At 38.6% G+C, this 16,865-nt stretch overlaps 1 protein-coding gene across 1 annotated transcript in view; it reads left to right on the forward strand.

The window, feature by feature from the left end:
* The window catches only part of GPC3 (glypican 3), a gene marked incomplete at its 5' end in the record, with an annotated part of 396,960 nt that overhangs the window by 333,864 nt on the left and 46,231 nt on the right, over positions 1–16,865 (forward strand). Inside the window, one exon of the mRNA XM_006753133.2 lies at positions 10,734–10,893. Coding sequence (XP_006753196.2) covers positions 10,734–10,893 — 160 coding nt within the window. The remainder of the gene's footprint in view (positions 1–10,733; positions 10,894–16,865) is intronic.

Consider the following 16,865-nt stretch of genomic DNA (forward strand, 5'->3'; position numbering starts at 1 on the left):
GGAGCCTGGTCAAGCCCCCCAGTGGGAACCCTCACCCCCTGGGGTGCCTGGCCAGCCTGGGTGAGGGGCTGAGGTCCGTTTTCAGGCTGGTCACGCCTGGCAGGCTAGAAGTAGGCATCTGGGATTTATTTAACTTCTATAATTGAAACTTTGTTGCCTTGGTCCAGCTCGAAGCCTGGGTTGCCCCTGGCAACCCAGGTTCCTAGCCCCTCCTTGAGCGGAGGCCACTCTGACTGGAAGCAGGTATCTGGGATTTATCTTCTATAACTGAAACTTTGTAGCCTTGAGCGGCAGGGCAGGTGGGAAGCTTGGCTTCCTCCATCCCTTGGGGCAACTCAAGCCTCCTGCTCACTCCAGCTCTGTGGCTGCCGCCATCTTTGTGATGGAATGAGAGTTAATTTGCATATTATTCTTTTATTAGGTTTTACTATATAATATTAACATATCATTGTGTGAGCACTTACTGCCAGGTACTAACTTCAGTGCTTTACATGGATTGTCTCATTTAATCCCCATTGTCATGCAATGTGGCAGGTAGGTACAGGTATTATTATATCTATTTTAATATATAAGAAACATAAGCCGAAACCGGTTTGGCTCAGTGGATAGAGCGTCGGCCTGCAGACTGAGGGGTCCCAGGTTCGATTCCGGTCAAGGGCATGTACCTGGGTTGCGGGCACATCTCCAGTGGGAGATGTGCAGGAGGCGGCTGATCGATGTTTCTCTCTCATCGATGTTTCTAACTCTCTATCTCTCTCCCTTCCTCTCTGTAAAAAATCAATAAAATATATTTAAAAAAAAAAGAAACATAAGGCTCAGAGTGGTTAAAGAATAACTTATTTATAGTAACAGGGTTAGTAAATGACAGAGTTTAGATTTGAACATAAGTTTTCTGACCACAGAGTATGAGCTTTTAGCCATTATGCTATGCCACCTCTTGGAAAATAATAAAACACTATACAGTTGTAAGCTATTGGTAATCTGTATATATATATATATGTGTGTGTGTGTGTGTGTGTGTGTGTGTGTGTGTGTGTGTGTGTATGGCTAACATGCTAAGTGTCTGACCATCTGACTGGTCGCTATGACGAACACAGACCACCAGGGAGCAGACGCTCAACAAGGAGCTGCCATGACACATACTGGCCGGCACCACAGACCTGCCACCAACAAATCAAGCAGTCCTCGGGTGATGCGCCCCGAAACCAGAGAGGAGGGAGCCCGATTCTTCATGGGGCCACACAATTCCACCTTCGGCCTTGGGTTATGTTGTTGCTGGGGCACTGTCGGCCCTGAATCTGGTTTACTGCACACTTGCATTTGCGTTCCACGCCCTATATGACAGAAACTTTACAGAGTGCCCTCTCACACTCTGGGACCCCTCAGGGGATGTCGGAGAGCCAGCTTCAGCCCAATCCCCACAGGCCAGGCTGAGGGACCCCACCTGCTGGAGGAACCCCACTCATTCTGCAGAAGCCCTTTATGAGCCACGGTGCCACCCCAGGAGCAGCCGGTGGAGAGGGACTGTGGGAAGTTGGCTCCAGGGCGTGTCCACCCTGTCTTGCCCAGTTCCACCCCACCAGCCACCTTCTAATTAATTTTCTTTCAAACTAGTGATCTGTGCACTGGGTCACTAGTCTATATAAAAAAGGCTAAGCAACCGTCCAACTGTCCAACTGGTAGCTATGATGCACACTGACCACCAGGGGGCAGACGCTCAATGCAGGAGCTGCTGAGCTGCAGCGGTTGTTCTTGGGTGACACACCCTGGAACCAGAGAAGAGGGAGCCTGATTCCAGGGTGTGTCACCTGAGAACTGCCCTCTCTCAATCCTGGACCCCTTGGGGGATGTCAGAGAGCCAGTTTTGGCCCGATCCTCGCAGGCCAGGTTGAAGGACCCCACCTGCCGGAGAGATCCTGCTCATTCCACAGAAGCCCTTTGAACCACAGTGCCACGCCAGGTGCAGCCGGCCAGGGAGGGACCTCGGGAGGTTGGCTCCAGGGCATGTCTGGCCGGTCTCACCCAGTCCTGCCCTGCCAGTCACCTTCTACTTAATTTCCTTTCAATGTGCAAAAATCTGTGCACTGGGGTACTAGTGTTATTATAAATTGTTTACTTTAAAGCATTGGGTAGCTTCCTAAAACTGCAGAGAACTATTTATACTACTGAGAGGGAGCCCCACTAAGATAGTTTTAATCCCATCCCAAGTTTGCTTCTTTTATATCTTTGTTTGTTTTACTATCCCAACATTTATTTAATTGGAAGGACTTATTTTCACAAGTTTCAGTGCTACATTAACAAAGTAAAAATTGGGAAGCTGAAAGTGGTAGAGAAAGTATGTGCTGTAGATAAGTGGTGGACATGGAAATTATGCCCAGACAAGAGAGTATCTGGCTGTGGGTGGTCTTCTTATCAATATCACGTGGATGCACAGCCTATAGCCAGTCCTTTTGCTCTTTCCTAAACATCTCTGTGTGTATACTGAATGCACAGATCCTTATCTTAGTGGGAGCATCCAGAAGGGTTTCTCAGACTCTTCTTTCTGGTGCCTTAGTGTTTGGTCATGGAGTGTTACTTGTTTTGCCTTACAAGGCAATTATAATAAGCTCTTCATGTCTGATACTATGACTGCTTCCACTCTTCTCCCTCCTTCTCCTCCCCTTCTTTCTATTCATGATCATCATCATCCTCAGCAGCAAACTTAACAATGTTTGAGAATTTATTACCTTCCTAAGCAATGTGCTAAGCACTTCACACGCATTTTTCTATTGATTTGTTCTTTCATCCATTTAATGAATAATAATGAAAATTTACTTTGTTCCACACACTGATAATAGAAACAGACTATTTATCCCTTCTGTTAGTCTAATGGAGTAAAACATGGAATATATAATTATAAACTGTGAAACGTTCTATGAAAGAAAGATACACGGGACTATGAAATGTGAATGGTGCTATTTAATTTAATTCTTCAACAACCCTGTGAAGTTAGTGAATAGCATTATCCTCTATTTTACAGGTGAGGAAACTGAAGTGCAGAGAATTTAAGTGATTTGCCCAGAGTAATACAGCTAGTACATAGGCTGAGTAGACATTGAAATCCATACTGGTTAGATTCCAAAGCTCACACTCTTAACTGCTATACTTTATTGCCTTTCCAATGTGTAAACTCTATATATAGCCATTAATTCTAGCCCTATATATTTGGGTTCTGGCTTCATCTGAAATATGTGGAGCTGCCATTGTTTCCAATTAGTTGTGGCAATGGTTTGGTGCATTTGTTCAAAGGAAGTGTGTATGCAATGCAGAGGTCACGTGCCCTAAGCCTTGTGGATGTGCACATTGTATAAATAATAATGGCATTCCAAAAAAAGCTGGGATTCATTGGAGCCACCACATTTGTTTCCCATTAGCTTATGCTACTCAAATACAAACAGTAAAGCATGTGTTTACATTGCCATGGACATGGGAAACTGGGCCCCCAAAGCATTCTTTGCAGGTTGTATAAAGCTGAGCATCCAGATAGTTCAAAATCGGTTTTATAAGCCCAGCTTAATAGCTTTAAAATGTAACTGGGAGTCCAGATATTTTTTAAATGCCTAGATAGAGGTATGTGAGTAGGCAAAAGAGACAAAACCAGCTAATTCCTCAAAATACCTACCAAGCCCTACATTTGCAGTATCTATTTTGTTATTTATCCTTTATATTTAAAATGCTAAAGAGCTTAAAGTCAAGAAAATTCTTAGCCATGTAGCAGCACTAATGGAATTTTTCACTCTATTCTAACCAGTTGTCTGAATCTTTTCAAAACAAATCCATTTATGATTAGATAGGTTGATTATTTAAGACACAGTGGATAGCAAGGCTGAGGAAAACAAGCAGGAGGCATCCAATGTCATTATCTCTCCAACCAATAAATAACAAATGGCCTTCCCATCGAGGTATAGCTCATGGATAGAATCCGGAAAATTGTGATTGAACTGGAAATTATCTCAGGTAAAGGCAGTCAAAATGGCAAAAATATGAAATGAAAGCCCCATTAGTTGATGCCTTTACCTAAGACAGCATGTTGTTCTTGAAAATCTCTGGACTTTGGAGCAGAAGACTTTATTTTTAATAAGGTCTCTATCACTTACACAATGACTTGATCAAGTCATGTCCCCTCTCTGAGCCTCAGTAACCTCCCTTGATGTGGGAAATAGGGATGGCAGTCTTCCCTGTTACACAAATTGGCAGTGAAGATTCAAGGATTACGTGAGAGAACATATGTTAGGCCCTAGCACAATGTGTGGCTGATAAGGTTCATATCTTTGCAATCAAGATAATTTCAAGAGGCACGTTATTTATACCATATAGACAGATCAAGAGTTGCTGCTCTCACTGGTCTAATTTCAGCATATTTGATCCCCCTAAGAACAACCAGTGTGTCCTTTGATCTTTGTTCTCCTGTCAACCAACCAGGAAAAGAGCTTTGTACAAATCACATTGTCCCATGATGCAGAGCTCTTTTGTTATCTTAGTTATTATGATTTTAAGAACATGAAATCGCTAAATCTAAAGAACATTTTTTCCTCTTATACTATAGTTCTAATTTTCGTAAGTATTTATTCCAGACTTTTTGTTTCCTTTTATTATACAACCATGAATACCTGTCTCAAAACTAACTTCAAATATTTCTCTTTCTAATCAAAGTCAATTACCTTTACACCCAGGAATTTTCATTAACTCCAAAGACAAAGGGTCATGATATCCACATCTACCAGTAAATGAAAAGGAAATCATTAGGCTGCATTTGTTTTTTGAAAAGTGGTTCGAAACGCATGTACTAAAGATCCTGACACACATGGGGCTAAGGTTTCCAGAGGTGGTTTCAGAGGGTTTCTGGGAAGTGGAGTAACACTGCAGTAGCCTTTCTGATTAGTGTGATCTGTGATTTGCTCATGATAAGTTGGAGGGGTAGATCTGGTTAAAAATGCAGATCTGTGTGCTTCACCCCTGACCTACTAAATCAGAAGCTCTGTGGGTGGGGCCGAGGTTCTTGAGTTTTTAAAAATCACCCTTACAAAATTGGAGATTCACTCTCATGGTATATAAAAATGTACATACCCTTTAACCCAGTAATCCTACTAATGGGAAACTAAAGAAATATAGAAAAAGTTATGTGAATGCTCCTGATACTCCATTTTTATTTATAGAAGCAAAAGAACTAGAAGTGATATAAGTATTAAATATTCAGAGAATTGTTAAGTAAATTTCAGTAGATCCATTAATGGTACTGCACTACGTGTTTTTTATCACATTTAACATTTTAAAATTACCACATTTCTTCATTACAACAATTCTATGAGGCAGGCACCATTTCCCTCATTTTACAGATGAAGAGACATTGAGGTTTAGGGAAACTGAACAGCAAAGTTAATAAGTGGGAAAAAGGTTAATAAGTGGAAAACCCAGAATTCCAAACCTAGTCAGTTTTATTCTAAAGTCCAAGTTCAACTATGTAAAAATGTAGGCAAAAAAAGAAAAGAAAAAAACCCCCACAAAAATTCACCAACCTTTGAAAATACAAATGTTTATTAAAGTTTGAGAACTAGGTTTTTCCCCTTATGTCTCTTTCCTTTCACCTTTTTATATTATATTGATACATATAATTAACATTAAATTATAAAATAAAATGTATTGCATATTTAAGTAACTGTAATATTCTCATGTGGCTCAAACAGTGTTGCAAGGAGAGGAGTAGATATAGAAAAAACTGGACTGTGAAAGTCCTTCCCATAAGGAGTGCCGAACAATGTGTGGCAGAAATGTCAGGTTTATAGAAGGGTTGTGGGAGTAGGGTAGTGAAATAATCAGACCTGTGTTTTAATAAGATAGTTTACATTGATAATAATTATTCTGAGCCTTGGCTTTTAAAAAGCTAATAGGATAGTGTCCTTTGAAAAATGCTGAACAGTTAATCAAAAGCACTAGGCCCCTAAAGTTACCTGATTTTGTGTGCAAGACCCTCATAACTTTCTTTTTATAAAGTGAGTGTTCAGTCTGGAAGACATTGTAAAGAGTGAGAGAGGGAACGAAAAGGTCAATATTGTGCATTGTAATTAGCTGGTTTGATTTCTGTTTCAAATTCCAGGCTGTATTAAATCCACAGTCCTTGCTGACAATTTCTCATCTCTGAAAGATTACTCTTGTTTCAACATTCTGGCGCTTCAGAGTGTTCTTTAAGATTTACATTTACAATGGCTTTCTAGTTTGGGATTTGTTTTGTTAATGTGTGACGGTTAGGTTCATCAGCAGATGTCTGTGTAAAACACGTTGAAAGTATACTATAATCCTTCTTCAATGCTGAAGTTGTCTCCAAAATGAGAGTAATTTAAGAACTAAAAAAGTTATCTCAATGGCAACATTTTTTAAAGTTTTTTTAATTGCACTTAAAAAAAAACTGGACTACCGGAGAATACTGAGGGCATTGTACACGAGGTTGGAAAATAGCCTTTATAGATTAGCTACAGATCTTAGCCAGGGTCGTCCAAAAGGATTTAGCTATTCATTCACAAGTTCTTGTATAATTAATCTGTGCTTTGGCTTTCTCATTTTTCATGAGTTTGTAGAAATAGCTTTTAAAAAATTAAAGATACCATGCCACTTTACTTTGTTTCAGTTCAATAGCACATTTTTTGAGTGCCTACTGTGTTCAAGACACTGCTTTAAATGCTATAGGGTTAAAAGATAAATAAGACAAAGCCCCTGGGCAACTCAGTTTGGTGGTAGAGCAAAGTCACATGTACAAATAAATAATGCTAGGTTGCACACATAAAGGAGTATTTAGGAGATACAGATAAAGGGAGCAGTGGTGGAAGAGGGGAAGGGAGAATTATAATGACCATCCGCAGTAGCCAAGAAGGCTTTATTAAGGAAATGACATTTGAATTTGGCTTGAAAGAATATAGTGTTTTCAATAGACTGAAATGAAAACAGCTCCTATTAGGTGCTCAATTAATGTTTGCTAAAGGGATTAATGAAAGGTACAGGTGTGAGATGTGCTTGAGAAATGGCAAGTTCACTAATATATATCTAACCACAAATCCCCTTATATGAACAATTCTAATTCAGGTAATCCATGACATATATGAAGGATGTATTTTTGAAGATTAACCTAAAAATGCTTATGTTGAAAGCAATTTTCCCATAAGCAATGATGGTAAAGAAGGAGATTAGGATGTTCTGGTCAACTGAAGTGATACTATAGTCTAGTTTAGTAGTACTCAAAGAATGCTTTATGGACTTTGGTAATCTATGAAACCCAAGGATTCACAAGGTAAAAATTATTTGCACAAAAATACCAAGATATTATTTGCCTTTTTCACTGTGTTGATATTTGCACTGGTGGTTCAAAAGCAATGTGAGTACAACTGTTGGTATCACAGTATGGATCAAGGCAGTGGCACCAAACTGTACTAGCAGTCACTGTATTCTTCAATGGCATACACTTGCAGAAAAATTAAAGGCAGTTTTATTTAAGAATGTTATTGCTGAAGCAGTAAAAATGATTAATTTATTAAACCTTAACTCATAAATATACATATATATTTTTAATCCTCACCAAGTATATACTTTTATTGATTTTTAGAGAGGAAGGGAGAGAGATCAATGAGAGAGAATCATGGACCGGCTGCCTCCTGCACAATTGGGGATCGAACCCACAACCTGGGCATGTGCCCTGACCGGGAATCGAATTGTGACCTCCTGGTTCTTAAATGCCCCAACCAGGGACTGAATCCGCAACTGAAGTATGTGCCCTGATCAGAATCGAACCCACAACTTTGGTTCACAGGACAACACTCCAACCAACTTAGCCCACCGGCCAGGGCTTGAGCATACATTTTTTTTAAAAGGAAAAACTTTTTTAAAATATATTTTTATTGATTTTAGAGAGGAAGGGAGAGGGAGGGAGAGATAGATACATCAATGATGAGAGTGAATCATTGATCAGCTGCCTCCTGCACGCCCCCTACTGGGGATCGAGCCTGCAGCCCAGGCACATGCCCTGACCAGAAAATCAAACTGACCTCCTGGTTCATAGGTGTACTCTCAACCACTGAGCCACACCAGTCGGGCTTGAGTATAATTTTAAAAATATTCTGTGTTATTAAATGTGAAGTACTTTAAGGTATTTCTACTGTAAACTGTGTCGATGTGTGTCTCAGGAAAAGCACTTATGGGATTATTTAAGCTATCAGCTAAACTAGCCACTTTTTTAAATGAAACACCATTTTTGTTGAGACTATGACTGACAAACTTTAGTTGTACATACTTGAGTATTTTCTGGATGTTTTACACAAAGAAGGCCTATCAGTTAAAGGAAAATTGAAATTATTTATTGCCAATGATAAAATTTAAACTTTCAAAAAAATTAAAATTTAGGAAAATTTTTATGTCCTACCATGAGCTTCAAGGCTTCCCAATACTTAAAGACATTACTAATGAGACTGTGGGTTATGTTAATGAATGTGATTTTTTTATATCATATAATGAAAGGTGCTAACATTTGGAAAACCTGCATAGTAGAGTGAACCAATATTTTCAGGATAACCCATAGGTGATGATACAAAATGGGTAAAAGACCCATTCAAAGTTCAAAACATACCAATGAACTTTAATGTAACAGAACATGAAAAATTTATTTATATAGTTTCATATTCTACATTACAACTAACCTTTCCACTTGAGTTTTTCTCTAGTATCAATGAAAAATATTCACAATAACCTGATGAGGCTGCTAAAATATTTCTCTTTTATCATGAGATATTTTGAGAGGCTGGATTTTCTGCAAATGTTTCAATCAAAACAATATATAACAACAGATTGAATGGAGAAGCAGATATGATAATCCAGCTAACATACTAAGCTGGACATTGAAAAGATTTGCAAACGTAAAACAGTGCCACCCTCCCTTTTAATTGTTTTATGTCGGGGAAAATATATTTATATATCATTAAAAATGTTATTTATGTTAACACATCATAGTTTTGCTATTTAAATTTTTCAGTTATAATTTCTAAGATAGTAAATGCCGATAGATATAACTTATATAAACAAAAGTTCTCTTGGATTCCCAATAAGAGTATAAAGGGGTCCTGACTCCACCAAAAAGTTTGAGAAGCACCTAGTCTATCTTATCATAGCCTATGTGTCTATAGTATACATTTAGATTTGCAGGACAAATGGTAGAGGATGGGGGAGGGTTAGAGAAGGAACACATTAGAGTGCAGGGTGAAGATGATGCTGGAGTGGCCGATGGTTGGTGGATTGGCTTCTCTGACACCATTAGAGGTTGTTGGGCAGAAAAGAACTATTTGGACTTTTCTTTCTTTGCTTAAAAAATAAGCCTGCAGAGTCAAATTTCTCTATAGTATGTAGCTTGTTCCAGGTTGATATTGGTATAGCAGTTAAATCACAAGCAGAGAACACAAAGGTATATTTTGCAGTAACAATAAACATAAGACAATTAAGACCAGAGAAACCAATACATTCCTGTGTATGCAGTATTTTTTTTTCTGGATACCTCTTCCTCAATGACAAAAATCTCAGTTTCAGTACATCTAGCACTTTTTGTTGGCTGTTATTTAAAAATAGGAGGTAGTGCTCAGCCAGTGTTGCTTAGTGACTGAGCATAGACCCATGAACCAGGAGGCCATGGTTTGATTCCTGGTCAGGGCACATTCTTAAGTTGAGGGCTCGATCCCCAGTATGGGGCATGCAGCAGGCAGCTGATCGATGATTCTCTCTAATAATTGATGTTTCTATTTCTCTCCCCCCCCTTCATCTCTGAAGTCAATAAAAAAATTTTAAATAAAAATAGGAGGGGAAACTGAGATGTAGAACTAAAAAGGGGGATGGGGCAAAAGCTAGAGCAGAAATGGAGGGTATTGGAGAGAAATGGTGAGGAAGAATAAAATGGAGTCTGAGAACTGCCCTCAGAAACCACTCAGGCTGTGAGCTAGGCTTCTGGGTCAGCAGAAAGGCTTTTGGGAAGTGGGATTCACCGTAACATAGGAAAGACATTGACAATGTGTCTGAAAAGCCAGACACTGAAGAGCAAAACAAACATGCCTCTACATGGGCATATTACATACAAAAAAAGCAAAATGAATTTCAAAGCATCTTATTGAAATGATGGAAGAGGGAGATATTTTAAAAGTTTTTCTAATGACAAGGCATGGTACATGGCAATTAATTGTAATTATTCATTTAAAGGATACATAAAATTCAGTGCTATCTTCTTCTTTTGATGGAAAGCATTTGTTGTTTTAATTTAATAATTGTAAATACAGTTATAAGAGGCTTCCATAGGTATCTTTTCTGATTTTGGCATCCTCTGAATATATAAATATGCTTTGCCTATGTTTTGTTAATTTCCTCATGTTAGTTCTCCTATCATGGAGGCTTTCAGGAACTTCAATACCATGGCATGGAAAGGTTTGATGCAATATACATTCTTGTGTAAGTGGAGTAGAGGAGTAGAGAATCATATGAAATGCCATAGAAAGGCCCAGGAGTATGAAACTCCATAGCATATAAGCAGTTTACACTTATTTAAATTTGAAATTGATTTTTTAAAAGCTTCTGTGTAACTCATTCAGCACATTTAGTGCGTTCTGTTAATAACATACTGTTTTAGACCTACCAAAAAAATATGAAGAGCTGCTACATTTTTGTCTGTTTTCTTTCAGCTCCTGAGAACCATGTCTATGCCCAAAGGTAGAGTTGTGGATAAGAACCTTGATGAAGAAGAGATTGAAAGTGGAGACTGCGGTGATGATGAAGATGAGTGCATCGGAGGCTCTGGTGATGGAATGATGAAAGTGAAGAATCAACTCCGTTTCCTTGCAGGTAACTGATTAGTGCCAGTTCCAATCTGAGCTAAAATGGTGATGCTTGGGAACTAAAAACCAATTGAATCTGCTCTCTGTAACTCCCCTAAAATCTCTGCAACACAATGCCATCAACTCTTCAAGGAAAGACAATACTCTAGAAAATGAAGTTTTCAGGTAGCCTTTTTAAAATCTCTGAACCTAGGTAGATTAAAATGGTAACTTCATGTTTTTCATTGTCTAAAATGAACTGACAGTCAGTTGACTGTTTCCCATTGGACATTTCCTTGGTTCTTTTCCGTTATAAAACAAATGCAATCTTGGGAGTCTATGGAAAACAAATGATGGGGTAAGTTTCTAAGAAAGAGACATCACTTGACCCTCTCTTCTGAGAACACCATATTTGTTTTGTTTTCTTATGAGTATTCTAACATAGTTAGGCTATAACACATAACCGCAAAGCTTCATAAAAATGACAGCAATGGAGAAAAAATAAAATCAAGCTGCTGGGGTCAAGAAGGCAAAGCAATAACAACAAAATAAAACCCTCATGTTTTATTTATTTTCCCAGTTTGCAAAGTACTCTTCTATGGATAGGTGCTCTTGTTTCCATTTTACAGATAAGAAAAGTGGAGCTCAAAGAAGAAATGAGGTTTATCTAGGTGGAATAACTGGAAATATAATTTGGCTCTTCCCTCTTCAGTGTGCAGACTTCTTGAAATCCTACCACCCATTGCCTCTAATGTCCTTCTCCTCTTCCTCCTTTAGCCTTTTTCCTGCACTAGTTTTTCCTAACCCTACTCTAAAACTGGGTATTATCCAGAGGTCTCTTCTTAAGCCTCGATCTTTTCTCTCTTCTCCAGAAAAAAGACAGACTTCATTCACTTTGGCTCTTTTAATTTTTTAATGATTTCACTTTTTTGGCAAAATTAAAAACTTTTAAAAAACCATCTAACATGAAATTTGTTCTCTAAAGTAACTTTTAAGTGTATAGTACAATATTGTTAATTATATTTAAATTATACAATAGATCTCTAGAGCTGTTTCATTATGTATGACTGAAACTCTATGGTTATTGAACAGTAACTTCCCTTTTCTCCCCTCCCTCAACCTCTGGCACCACCATTTTACTTTTTGCTTCTATGAGTTTGGCTACTCTGAGTATCTCATAAAAGTGGACTCACGTGATATATGCCCTTCTGTGACTGGCTTATTTCACTGAGCATGGCCTCAAGATTCATCCATGATGTAATGTATGATAAGATGTCCTATTTTAAGGTTGAATGGTATTCCATTATATGCATGTACCATAATTTTTTCATCCACTGATCCACTGGTGGACATTTAAGTTGTTTTCACCTCTGGCTATTGTGGGTAATGCTTCAATGAACATTCTTTAACTATTATACCAGTATGGAGACAACTCATAAATTCATTAACCTCTCATCTTAACTGCTCTCTTGAGCTACTATCTCACATCTCCAACTGCTTCTTAGTAATTTCTACCTAGCTTTCCCACCGTTACCCCCAATTCAATGTATCATAAATCAAATTTACCAACAGATAGTCCAAAACTGGCTACTCCCTTAATATCTTTATTTTTTAAAAATCACTACCATTCTCCTGGTCACTGAGGCTTAAAACTGGTCATCGTTGACTCTTTCTTCTATCTTGCCCTTTATATACAGTTGGGCCCCAAATCCCTGTATATTATTGGTAATTTTTTTTCCTGCCTCTGTCACTGCTTCCCTTCTATTCCACCCTCCTGTATATTCTATTTCAATCACATTTTAAGTGTTCTCCAGGTTTCTAAACTAAGGCAAGAGTATTGAGAGCCTTACACTAGCAGATTAGAGAACAAAGTATCACAGACCCAGACAGAAGATTCCACCAAATTCTTATACAACTGCCAGGTTAATCTTTCTAAAGCATTTCCTACCTCTCCTAGCTCAGCTGCCTTCATCTTATCTCGATTGCCTGGAGGACAAGGCTCAGATTCCTTAACAGAGTTCTGAGTGTCTACTAGTCTAGCCTAAACTATGCTTCTAGCTTCACTTCACACCTCTAGCCCACAGGGACCATCCATGTTGGCAGAAACAACCATCCTCATGCCCCATGAGCCCTGTAAACATACTGTTCTTGCTTCTGTCTTCATACCATCGCCTATTTTTATTTCTATATAACTACCTCTCTTTTATTCCTTCATAAATTACACCCATACCTCAAAGTGCATTTCGAGTATGATGCAGTGAAAAAATAGGTTTAGGGGTAGAGCTAACTTGTTTTGATTTCTGGCCTATTCCTTATGAGCTAGCAGGACTTAGGACAAGTTTCCTTAGCCTCCTCTCTAAGTCTCCACTTCCTCATCCATCAAATGTGGATCATAGGACTATTGCAAGATTAAAGGAATAAACTTTGTAAAGCATATAGCTCAGTATTTAGCAATACTAGGTGCTCCTTAATTATCAAGTTCCTTGCATGAAATCTTTTGCTACTATCCCAGTCTATAGTCATCTTCATCTTTGAATCACTAAAATAAATTCTGCCAATGCTTTCAAGAAATAGACTGTAATGGCTCCCAAGTTCCATTTCTAGGGCATAACACAGTGATGGCGAACCTATGACACACGTGTCAGAGGTGACACGCGAACTCGTTTTTTGGTTGATTTTTCTTTGTTAAATGGCATTGAAATATATAAAATAAATATCAAAAATATAAGTCTTTGTTTTACTATGGTTGCAAATATCAAAAAATTTCTGTATGTGACACAGCACCAGAGTTAAGTTAGGGTTTTTCAAAATGCTGACACGATGAGCTCAAAAGGTTCGCCATCACTGGCATAACATGATCACTCAAAGCCTGGCATCCTATAAGAATAATATTGAATAAAAATAATAAGTAAAATAATAGGAGCTAATAATTATTGTACATTTCCCACAGTGCTTCAAGCACTGTGTCAGAAGTGTATATGCATTGTCTCATATCAGTTTCACAACACCTTCATGAACTAGGGGTTATTAATTATTCCGACTTTACAGATGAGAAATTTTATACCAGAAAAGGTAGAGTAATTTGCTTAAGGGCATGCAGTCTTTAAGGGAAGAGTCAGGATTCAGAGCCAGTCAGTGAGCTTTCAGAGGCCACCCTTTAAACAATTCTACTTTAATTCTTCTTTTTCTGATAATCGATACAATCATACAAGACTGAAATCTTGTTTTCCTTTTGCTACCCAGAAAATATTTTCATTTTCTAAAGGTTGTTCAGATGATTCACCAAAATATTAATTGGTCCCAGCATTGATACCTAGGACACAACAGCATTCATATGTCTCCAGAAAAAGTCTCTGCTTTCCTACTTATAAGCTACTTCCCTATCAGTTTCAAGATACTATACCACAATTCCATGGTGACTTAACTTTTTTAACAGTGTTTGGTGTAGGACCTTGTCAAGGGCCTTTTCAAAATCTAAATAGATTACATCTACTGGTTTCCCTTTGTCCACATGCACATTTAGTCTCTCAAAGAATTCTAGTCAATTAGTTAGGCTTGATTATACCTAAGTGTTTTGTAAACTGTAAAACACGACACAATGGTGGTTAATTTAATTCACAGGAAAAATAATGCTTTACTCCCAATAGGTTACACTTGCCTAACAAGTTCAGTGATCTTACCAGCCTGGATTCCTTGGTTCCCCCTTTGAAATTTTTCTCTTGGAGAGAAGACTCATTGGCAATTTGCCAGGCTCATTACACATCACCTACTTGGAATGACAGGCTATACACTTTGGTCAGCTATTATACAATTTTACTCAAAATCTGAGTAGATGCCATCTGGTGCTGGTGATTCATCAACATCTATTTAGTCAACCAGACTTGGAACACTGTGTTCATTTACCATCATCTCATTTTGAATTCCAAATCTTCCTCCAAAGGCAATTTGGGAATGAAAAACAAAGCTCAGAGTATGTTCTGACTCTCTTCTGTCCCTTTTGTCCCTGAACAGACCTTTTGCAACCTGACCAGCAAGTGGTCCTACTGGCTCAGTTCTTCCCTTCTTTCGATGCACGGATGAAGTGCAGGACACCTAGTTTCTATACCTGGCTTTGCTTCTAACTCCCATATGTCCTAGGTCAAGCCCCTTCCTCTTTTTAGAAGTTTCTCCATTTGTAAAATAAAGCCCACACAATTTTTGCAGCCCATACTAGTGGCAGCATTCTGTGATTATGTTCACTTATTTGGTTCTAGTCCCTGGCAAGGTACTTATTGGAGTCTTTGAGCGACATCTTTTGAGTTTTCTTCTAACCTTGCAGGTCCCAGTTTTCTTCTTCTGAGCTATTTCCACTTTCAAAAAGATTTCATTTTCCCTTCTCTTGCTCCTTTGACTTTTGCAATCTTAGCAAGCCAGGCTTGTTACCAAGGGCTGACTACACCTGCCCCTCAGCACGCTTGTACATCAGGGTGCTAATGAGTTCTGAGCAGTTTCCACACTTTCTGGACTATACTCACTTTTAAAATTCTTCATCCCAAAGCTTCCAAAGTGCTCTCTTTTTCTATAATTTTTATTTCTAAATTTAACACAGAGTTCTTACTGCTTGCTCCTTTCTGGTTGTTGAATGTCATTGTTGGTGAGATGACTATGACATGATGTCTTACCCACAGTTATAGTTTAACCTAATGTGTTTCCCTTTTGGTGGGTTGCTTCATCTTCCTCAGTTCATTTCACAGAGTTGTAGTGATTAAATAAAATAATCCAAGCAAAGTATTTGGCACATACCTGGCACCTAGAAAGCACTCAAAACATATCTACTATTAAAGCTGTCGGTTTGCTGCTGCTGCTGCTGCTGCCAACCTTTGGGAGCTTACAGAGTCTGAAGATGTAGATTAGAATTGCCTTGTTTTTGTTTGTTTGAGACCTGTGAAAGTCCATTAAAACTAGATAACCAACTTTCAGCAATACCCGCCGATCTTTGTTGCTCCATGTGGAGTCCATGGACCAAGAGAATCTGTATCACCTGAGAGTTTGTTAAAAATACAAAATCTCAGGTGCCATCCCGGACCTACTAAGTCAGAAGGTCATGTTAGGAAGATCCCTAGCGGATCTGTTTGCAGCCTTTACCACCTTCTAATTGAGCACTGTGGCATTCAGGTTTAATATTTCAAACATCTAAAAACCCACTAAACCAGTGGTTCTCAACCTTCTAGCCCTTTGAATAGTTCCTCATGTTGTGACCCAACCATAAAATTATTTTCGTTGCTACTTCATAACTGTAATGTTGCTATGTTATGAATCCTAATGTAAATATCTGATATGCAGGATGGTCTTAGGCGACCCCTGTGAAAGGGTTGTTCAGCCGCCAAAGGGGTCGCGACCCACAGGTTGAGAACCGCTGCCTAAACCATCCCACAGTGAGCTAAGAATTCTAGGAAGTATAAAATGGGTGCAAAGCTCAGTCATCTATATGATAGGTTAGGAAAGTTGGATTCCAGCCCTAGTACATTTACTAACCATGGAACCTTGAGCAAGTTATGTAGCTGCTCTGAGCCTCTGTTTCTCCATCTGTAAAATGGGGGAATCATCCTTGCCTACCTCAGTGAATTACTGTGAAAACCAAATGTGATAATGAGTGTGAAAGTACTTTATAACCTCTTAAGCTCTACCAATTTTTATAACATCCAGAAGACTGTTATTATTCCAAAAATCTCTCGAAGCTCTTAGGCTTTCTCACATCTCTTGTTCAGTGCATATTTTCTGGAGTGATTGAATTTAACCCAAGAGGTATGAGACGTTTTTGCACTGAACACCCATTTTAAGACTACCTTCCAAAGACAGATCATCCATGATGGACTTAGTGAAATAAGCTGACTATTGTGTTGCTGGTATACTATCAGCACTGTTCCTAGTTATTGGCCTTGTGGAAGCTCTTACTGTGAGCTATTTGGGAAACTGGCTAATCTCAATGCTTTGGCCTGGGCTGTTTCCTGAGAAGCTTTG

This window comes from Myotis davidii, unplaced genomic scaffold (genome assembly GCF_000327345.1).
Source record: "Myotis davidii unplaced genomic scaffold, ASM32734v1 scaffold631, whole genome shotgun sequence".
In the NCBI taxonomy this organism is placed as follows: Eukaryota; Metazoa; Chordata; class Mammalia; order Chiroptera; family Vespertilionidae; genus Myotis; species Myotis davidii.